The sequence below is a fragment of the Camellia sinensis genome, chromosome 11 (genome assembly GCF_055761805.1).
Source record: "Camellia sinensis isolate YWXY chromosome 11, ASM5576180v1, whole genome shotgun sequence".
NCBI lineage: Eukaryota > Viridiplantae > Streptophyta > Magnoliopsida > Ericales > Theaceae > Camellia > Camellia sinensis.
This window is the reverse complement of record NC_138971.1, coordinates 131,996,360-132,005,967: the sequence shown is the minus strand read 5'-3', so window position 1 is coordinate 132,005,967 and position 9,608 is coordinate 131,996,360. Positions and strand designations below refer to the sequence as shown.

Below are 9,608 nucleotides of genomic sequence, written 5' to 3'. Positions count from 1 at the left end.
CCACACATCTCTAAATTTTTTTTTTATATTTGTTTTAGATTTATTTTATATAAAAATATTTTTTATTTTATTTTATATAAAAATAATTTAGCAATCCTCACATTAATTATCTTCAAAACAAACATAATTTTACTTAATTCTTTACTAACAATCTCTACAGTAACAATCTCCTCACTAACAATCTCATTCTTTCTATATTTGAAAACAATCGAGGCATAAGGGATTAATACTGCTAAAACATTGGGGCAATTTAAAAGTGTTCCAATGTTGATCAATTGCTAAATAATAACTTAATGAAAAAAGTAATGCAGAAAATCCTCACCACAAAACTGATTCATCCCTCGAAAATATGTGAGATTGAAGGACCATATAATAAATCCATGATAATGTAAATGGCGAAAATCCCATGAAATCCGAGAATGATCACTATTATTCTCTCCTTAACCAACTGTATGAATTAACAGCATATATATACCAAGAATTCCCATGAAACAAAGAAATGCCACTCCATACACATACATTCCTTCAACCTTGAGAGCTGTGTGAAAAAAAAAAAAAAAAGGTTCTTTTGGCTCGCCCAGTAGCGGAGAGTCTTCAGCCGACACTACACCACAGTTGTCAACCTTACATCTGAATCTCTGGTAAGTCTACTTTCTGTTAACCTTTTTCAGGCAACCCCAAGGTCTGTAAGCTGCCAGGACGAAATGAGACCAATTTCTCATAACATCAAAACATATCAAGAGATGTCTATCCACTTACAGAGTACTTGCCAAAATGGCTTTGTCAAGAGACGTCTAGAGAGAGAGATCTTCACATCAAAGAATAATTTATTTTTCTATAAATTTATGTACAACAACAAATAATGACACTACAAGAACTACGAGAATCCCAATCAAAACCTTAAAAACAAATTGCTCTACAACAATGAATTTATGTATTCTTGCAATGTTTCATATCCTCAGTTCTCTACAACAGGGCACTTAATCTAATTCCAGAGAAAGATAAGTTCACCTGTAATCTTTTTGTAATCAAAGGCACAGTTGTCATCTGGGTCTTATTCGGAAAACTCGATTGTACCATATCGAGTGGAGTATCATATGAAAGATATCATACTTCACAGGCCTAGCATGCCAGAGAAAATGTTGTTGTACTTTCTTTACTCTCCGTTGCATCTCGAGATACCTCTTTTGTGGGATTGAAAGGAGTATACTTTTCAAATTTGGAATATCCTTCTCAGGGACAACAACAGCAAAGGATTCCCAGTTCAAAATATTGAAAAAAGGGGGTACAAAATTGTCAGAAATAATCACCGGCACACACTCGTAGAAAATGGCTTCCACCACTCGTGGACTGTTGACTTCATAACCTTTTGCACATATACAGTACCTGCTACTCTTCATGTGTTGTACATAGCTCATTTGGCCCTTTACCTTGCGCATTTGGCCAAAGATTTTCATGTCGGGATCTTTGTTTTCCCAATACTTTAACAAAATAGGACGGAGATAACCGTGCATGTTCCCAGCAAAGAAAGCAAGGATTCGACGCTGGGAAGGAGGCTTTCCTCCAATTTCTCTTAGGGGATTCTGAGCTGAGCGGACGTATGTTTCTGGAAGAGACACGTCCTTTCCAAATCTGAAGCCTTCTTTGATATCAGCATTGCAAAGAGCTCTAATGCAATTAGCCATGTGTTTATTTGTTTCAGATGGGGCCTTCAAAAAAACAAAACAAAACAAAAACAAAAACAAAAAATAAAAAAGATTATTAGAAATTTTCAAGCATTTCCCTCATTTTTTTTCCCCCCAGATCCAATGGATTGTTAGAATCATTATGGAACACAAATCAATAGGAAATATGCAAAGTAGTACCCAGTCATGGCAAGCAACAAGAAAATGATCAGCTCCACCAGTTCGGTTCCAGAAACTGTATCTTCCCACAATTATGTCAAGGTAGTTCTTCAGATGCTGTATCAAGTTCTTGTGGCTGTGAGAATTAGGTACATATAAGGTCTCCTCTAGCATTCGAGAACTGAAAGGTAAGTAAAATAGGTGGGCTTTTCTTGGGTTTTTAGTGACAAATTGTCTGCTTCCTTTCAGCAGCTTCATGAACCAACCCTCAGAAGCATAAATTCCCTTTAGCACTGGCTGATGGAAAATGGGTCTCTGTCCCTCCTTGTAAATGTAAACCTTGAGCGTCTGTTCCATTAACTCATAGCTCCTGCATAATAATTTTGAATTTTTAAAAATTTGGCTGCCTACCACAGTTTGCATGAGCAATACTAATAACTGTGTGTGCATACGAGATTCTTGCAATGAGGTTCATGTTCATTTTGAAAAAATGCAAAATGGTTTAACAGAAAAATAGTTCCCTCTTAAACCTACTTAGTTGAACAAGATTCAAAAGATCCTTTGTGCTAAGATTTCTTCCTAAAACCTCCTTAACTACATAAAGCTACAAAGACCAAAAGAAGAAAGTTTCCACTAGTGCCTTTCCTACAAGGAAATCAGGAAGTAATTTTGTAATGCAAACCTCTTTATCCCAATCTAAAAAGTTTAGTTCCCCATGCCAAAAAGAATATGAGGGTGCAAAAGGATTCACCGATACCAAGCAAAAAAATTATATAAAGGATGTTGTACCCAATCCTAAATAGTATATCTGAGACACTTAAAACATGTTATGCCAAGAGAAACATGTGTATCCATTCTCACACCCACATTGATGCGGTGATACCTAAGCTATTTAATATCTAAACCAGGCAGATGGATGAACCGTCCAAAACAAGAATACTTTCTAGTCTCTATTTGTATAACAGTAAATTTCCTTGGGTACTATAGGCTATGAAGCACGGACACCTCTCTGGAGGTGACGTACAGGTGTCCGACACATGTCGGACACGAATACAAACATGCTCCGAACACGTGTCAGACATGCTGGGACACTTCAGACATGCTACGGACATGCTGGGACACATTGAGGACCATTTTTTCCAAAAAAAATCAATTTTTTTAAAATTTTTTTTACTAAAATAACATAGCTAAAGTTGATAAATTTGATAAAATTAAATATTTGACATAAAATAAATATTAGATATTTAAATATATGACATATAATAAATATATAAAATTATATATTTTGTACGTGTCCCCAACGTGTCATATCCTGCATTTTTTAAAAATTTGCATGTCCACATGTCCGTGTCCATGCTTCTTAGACTATAGGAAAGTCCATAATATATTCCTATGCAAGTGGGCTTCTTTTGTATGATATATGTAGATCATCTTGAAGTGAGGCACATTCTTAAGTAGAATGCTAATGGTACAAGTAGAATGCTTTATCCTTTTCTTAAGTGCTCTTTTCATCTTCATTAAACTCTGAACAGCATTTACATTTTGGTATTTTTTATTTTTGACTGAGCTGGATAGAATCACGGAAAACAATTCTCTTAGGCTATGTTTGGATCTTGAATTTGGCAAAGGAAGAAAAAATATAAGGCAAGTATGGGTAATTAAACAAAACAAAACAGAAAAAAATGGAATTTTTAGTAATATTCATTTTTTTCTCATTTTCCTGACCCAACCAAAAAAGAGAAAAATGTGTTTTCCCCTATACAGGTCTACAATTTTCACAATCACAATGGCTAAAACCACACCCCCTTCTAACATACATGGGTCGAAATATGCGAGTGGATTATTGATTTTGCCATTTTGGTAGTGTAAATAGTCCCTCCTTATAAATATGCAGATAGATATTGTAACATCACAACTGTTGAGCCACTCATCTTCTTTATTTTATGTCCACTTATCCAACAAGAGAAAGCAACTGCATTTCAAAGACACTTGATTCTCATTTTTTTGAAATTAAGCCTTCAAAATCTTCTAGATCGTGGATGTAGTGGGTCAATGACTGTGTATGGATGAATGTAAAAAAATGTATGTAAAGGTAGTGCGACTGCCAGGATAACCCATCTGCAACAAAACATGGACCAAAATTAATAGAATAATCTTACTCAACATGCTTACCTTTTAAACATGGAAACATTTCGATAGAGAGGAGCATAAAGCCAAGGATCATTTTCTACGATAGGTGCATTCTCAATCTGTAATTTTGCATTCAGTAAATCTTGGTCAACTCTTGAAGACCACTGTGGTTTCTACAAACAAATCAGGAAAGAAATTAAGTTGAAGCCTACTTCAGTGAACTCAATCTTCTCTGATCAATATGAAATTGAAGACATGCACAAACCATTGAAAATGATGAAGTATGACCCCGAAGCAACAAATCATTCATCTCAGATATTGACACCACTGCTGCTGTTGCCTTCTCTGCTGGAACATTAGTCTTAGAAGAACTATTTTCTGACATATTAGCATCCCTTTGCAATTCCTCAGATTTTTCATCATTGGAAAGTGCATTGCGTGAGTCTTTATCCACTGAAGATGTATTGGGATAAACAGATATCATGGGACTTTGCGATTTTGTATTTGCATTTGCTGAAGTGTTTAACTTGGGCAATGAAATCATTGGTGCGAATGCAACTGAAAGGGGGTTAGCAGGATAGGCATCTAAACTTCCATTTTTCTCTACTGTGAAAACAGGACTTTCTTCCGGAACACTGCCTAATGAAGAATTATTATTGATGGCAGCATTATTTGGGGAAAAGCTGTATGAAGATTCTCTAGACTTCTCCGGTGCCAAGGCATTATCAGTAATTGTCTTATTTGTTGTTGAATTATGACTAAGATATATAAAATCCTCAGACGGAGATTCATCTTCAGGGTCAGTATCCCCATCTAATTGAAGAGAATCACCCGAGCCTCCATTCTTTTCTGATACAGAATCATTCTTGAGTCCTATGTCCTTTCCTTTGGGGGTCTTGGTTAAATTAATATTATTATGATCAGTATTTACATCAGCGGAGTTCAAACCATTAAGAGATGTCTTGTTACCTACCATTTTGGGGTTAGCAGATGGATCTTCGGTTGAGAATATGCCTGTAGCCACTACTTGAGGCCTGCCTGCAGAAAATATAGCCGATATAGAACTACCATATGGAAGTTCAAAATACTGCATTACTAGAGCAATGGCAAACATCATCCCCATTAGCCATACAACCCTCCTGGATTCCACGTGGCATAAAGATCGAAACTCAAGACCCATTGCCCAGATTAACTGGAGGATAAAACTCCTTTGATCCCTATTTCCCCTGCAAAGTTTACAACCCAAAAATTTAGTCAGATTGTCAGCCCTTTCTCCTCCCAATCAAAAGCATGATTGGAGTTGGACCTTAAGGCTGTGTTTATTATATGATGGATTTGGGTAGAAATTTGAAAAGAGTAGGGAAAAAGCGAAGAAAATTGAGAAAAAATTTAGCTTATATTTCATTAATATTTCCCTCAACTTTTTCTCGCACTTTTCAAATCTCTATCCAAATCCATGATCCAAACACAGACTAAGGTACATTTTTGCGCATTCAACTTTTTTTCCCCAAAAATAGGGATACCCATAACTTAAAGTTACTTCATCCAATCCTCAAATACAAATAAATAAAAGTTTTTAAGCCGCAAAATAGACATAAGACAAAGATTAGTGCAGCTAAGAATATCATGTGCAAGCTCAAACTTCAGGTCCACTCAACACACTGAATTACAAAAAAAACTCAAAACACTTGACAGATAAAAAAATCCGTGCGATGCAATTGTATGGACTATGGCTGCTGCATGTCTACCAACAAAAATCTTTACACAATTTCAATTTATTAAAGCTGATTTTTATAAAAACATATTCAAGGTTGAAATAATAAGAGAGTAACATTTAGAGATGCATTGCCTTATCATTTGTTAATTAACCAATTTGACATAGGCTTTAAATTACTTATCCTTTTGTTTAAACATAAAACACCAATTGAACCAATAACAAAACCAAGAATGAGTATAGGAACAACTTAATTCATAGCTTAGAAATTACAATCATCAGTCATAAACCAACATGCAGTAAACAGGTAATTTTCACTGATCAAACAACAAACCAGTCCTCAAAACTACATAATAGGATCAAGAATTTATAAATAAAAACCCTAGAACAGTATAAAATAATTCAAACGCTAACCGGCGAAAAATCAACTGAAATTACTAGTAACGAGAACGGTTACTTGATTATCAGATCAAGAGAGAGAGATTAGTCTCCAAGACTATGTTTGGTGGCCGAGAAAGGCAAAAAAAGAGAAAGAAAACACAGAGGATCTTGATATTATTTGTTGGTTTCGTCAACCAACCAACCATTTGCTTAAGCACTGTCAGGGTGGTTGAATTGACCGAACATTTTCCCAGCAACCAAACAAGGAATTTGAGTGTGTGAATGGTATATGAACTGTGAGAAAATTGAAGTACCTGTATGAATTTGGGAATAGCCATAGTTGATTGATATGGTGGCTTATTGAGCTTTCTAAATTCCAAATAAGTGTTCTGTGTTTGTTTGTATTTATTTATTTATTTTTATTACAGCTCCCTCAGGCTTTCTTTTTTGGGGTTTAGCAGCGCGTGAGAATGGAGAATAGTTAACAGTTAGATTCCCCATATGGCGGTGGTCCAACTGTTCCGACATATGTGCCCTTGTCTTTTCCGGATATTACGCCAACGCCACTCCATTGTGTGTTGTGTTTTTTTTTTTTAATGAATAATGCTATATACACTAATTAGTGTACATATTAATATACTAAGGGGTGATTTGAGATGATCTAAATAAATATATTTTTTGAATTTTTATGAAATATGAATTGGGTATGGATTGAGTTTGAAGTAATGTGGTAGAGAAGTGATGTGACTTAAATAAGATTATGTGATTTAAATAGGATAATGACTTTTTGACTTTTTTAAGACACCACAAACAAGGCCTAACAGATGATGTGACATAATTTTAGAGATTTTGAATATTTATAATTTGTATAATAAATAAGGTTATTATTGATATCATAATACTAGTTAATATACTAGTATGTACACTAATTAGCGCATGTAACACCACCATTTCTTAATATATTCTTGAGATTTGTTTAAAATATAAATTATGTTATGTAATTTAAAAAATTAAAAATACCCCCTTTTTATAATTTTTTGTCTAACAAAATTAACAAAAAAAATAAAATTCATAATTATTTTCCTCTATAATAATAAAATTATCTAAATTATTAATTGAAATATATTTCTAACATTATTAAAAACTGTTAATTGACTTGATAATTTATTAATAAAATGAGTGATTTATTATGAAATTAGAAACATCAACGGTGAGATATAATTTCCAAAACTACATGAAGCGATTTGTATTTTAATTAAACTTCAGGAGGGTGTATTTGTAATTAGCCCTTTTCTTTTCCATTGGACCTCTTTGGGAACAAGTTATTTTAGTAATTTTGCAAAATTTTTAGTTAAAATATGAGATAAAAAATTGTATGTGGTTTTAATTTTTTGAATTTAATTTTTTAGAAATTGAATTTCTTATTTTAAATTTTAGTGAATATTTTTAAAATTTTAAACAATTTTTTTACTTTTTTTGATACACCTTATTTAAATGTATCTAAAAAGTAAAATTTTTGTAAAAAATTATTTTAAAAAATCAATAAATACATAAGAATACAAAAATACACTGAATTTTCATATTTTTTTTTATATTATTGGTATTTAGTAAATTTTTTTAAAAAAAATCACAAATATTATAATTTTTAAGTGTATTTATATTAGATGTATCTAAAAATTAATAAAATTACTTCAAATATTAGAAAAATTCAGTAAAAACAAAAAAAAAACACAAAAAATAAAAAATTTCAATTAAAGTGAATCCTGAAAAGTGAAACTAAACAATTTGAATAAGTTTGAGATTATTTTGTTAATTTTTATAAAAAAATATGTAAAAAGTAGAGAGAAAATATAATTTTTGATTTTTTTTGTATAATTTATTATTTTTTAACTTTTTAATGATTTTTCGACTTTTAAATTAAAACTTGACGTTGCCAGATGAAGCTATGACATTTGTCCTCTCGTCTACCATCTCTATTAAACTAGTTAAAATTTTGTTATATTTTAATTTAAAAATTATTTTTTCTATTTTGATTATACCCCTTTTTAAATACATCTGTTAACAAATTATCTATTTTTTTCTATATTATTTTTTATACATTTTAATTTAATTTAATTTTTTTTTATAAATTGAACACAATTAATTTCAAAATAGAAAAAGTATTTTTAATGTTTGACTAGGTAAAATCACTACTAGTTATATTTGTTGAATCAAAATCACCAAAACTAAAATAACTAATTTGATAACTAGTTTGATAAGAAATTTAGTGATTTACTAATAATTTTAACTAAATAATAAAAGAAGGGTAAATTACACTGACCTCCCTTGAGACAAATACATCGACCTCTTCTATAGTTTCAATAATTATAGTAACCTCCCTTACTTTACCTGACATTCTCAAAATTCCCCCTTCTGTCAAATTGGAACTAACGGGGTTACTTTTTCTATAATAAATGACCTAATTGCCCTTCCTTTTAAAATATTAAAAAATATTTTTGGATTGAAGGACGTGTTTGTAAGAAACGAAAAGCGTTTGAGACAGTATTTTTGGATTTATTTTTTTAAAATATTAAAAAATGTTTCAGAAAATTTTATTTTTTATTTTAAATATATAATTTTATTTAAATTTTTATTTTAAATATTTTATTTTATTTTGTAAATATTTTAATTTTTTAAATTTTAATATTTTAAACTCAAAACACATTTCCACACTCATATCATAACCAAACACATAACTCAAAACTCAATTAAAAAATTATTTTCAAACCTCATAACCGAACACATAACCCGAAACTCCACACTACTTTCAAAACTCTACACGCAAATCGTAACCAAACACATAACAAAAAAAATAAAATATTTAAAAATATATTTATAAAATAAAATAAAATATTTATAATAAAAATTATATATTTAAAATACAAAATAAAATTTTTAAATTTTTTTAATATTTAAAATATTAAAAAAATACAACACATAAATGTATGAAATATAATACACATTAAAATAAATAAATAAATAAATATTTAAAATATAAAATATTTACCCCAAAAAACTAAACTTGAAAAATTTCAAAGCTTATAACCAAACAATTTTTTTCTTTTCAAAACTCAATTCAAAACTCATAACTCAAAATATAACTCTACACTCAAATCATGATTCTAAAAATAATTTTAAAAAATAAAATAATTTTTAAAATTTTTTTTTTCTTTTAAAATAGAATTTTGGAAAAAGTTTGGTTTTGAGTTTCGAAAAGAGTTTTGAGTTTTGAATTGAGTTTTAAGTTTGTGTTTTGTTATGAGTTTTGAAAATAATTTTTGAATTGAGTTCTGAGTAAAAAATATTCTGAAAAAGTTTTTTTTAGTTATAAGTTTTGAATTGAATTTTGAGTTTTGTGTTTAGTTATAAGTTTTGAAATTTTTCGAATTTATTTTTTTAGGGTAAATATTTTATATTTTAAATATTTATTTATTTATTTATTTTAATGTGCATTATATTTCATACATTTATGTGTTGTATTTTTTTAATATTTTAAATAT

At 30.4% G+C, this 9,608-nt stretch overlaps 1 protein-coding gene across 3 annotated transcripts; it reads right to left on the bottom strand.

Moving 5' to 3' along the window:
- Positions 1 to 809: 809 nt before the first annotated feature.
- LOC114313309 (putative glycosyltransferase At5g03795) lies at positions 810 to 6,541 on the bottom strand. 3 transcript variants are annotated; one of them, XM_082894802.1, is made up of 5 exons: positions 6,384 to 6,541; positions 4,240 to 5,200; positions 4,017 to 4,147; positions 1,866 to 2,214; positions 810 to 1,709 (listed from the first exon to the last, which is right to left on the bottom strand). In XM_082894802.1, the coding sequence occupies exons 2-5, from the start codon at positions 5,152 to 5,154 to the stop codon at positions 1,044 to 1,046; spliced, it is 2,061 nt and encodes a 686-aa protein (XP_082750928.1). In that variant the 5' UTR covers positions 5,155 to 5,200; positions 6,384 to 6,541; the 3' UTR covers positions 810 to 1,043. The 3 variants fall into 3 exon arrangements, with proteins under 3 accessions (XP_082750928.1, XP_082750929.1, XP_082750930.1); XM_082894803.1 differs by having other exon boundaries at positions 6,103 to 6,447; XM_082894804.1 differs by having other exon boundaries at positions 6,146 to 6,447.
- Positions 6,542 to 9,608: the final 3,067 nt, after the last annotated feature.

What these genes read in the sequence shown, in the direction of transcription:
- LOC114313309 (XM_082894802.1), bottom strand. Translation starts at nt 5,154, where the DNA reads ATGGGTCTTGAGTTTCGATCTTTATGCCACGTGGAATCCAGGAGGGTT. An exon ending in AATGTTTCCATGTTTAAAAG is followed by an intron (nt 2,215 to 4,016) that starts GTAAGCATGTTG and finishes ATTATTATGCAG; the next exon opens with GAGCTATGAGTTAATGGAAC. An exon ending in TTGTTGCTTGCCATGACTGG is followed by an intron (nt 1,710 to 1,865) that starts GTACTACTTTGC and finishes GTTTTTTTGAAG; the next exon opens with GCCCCATCTGAAACAAATAA.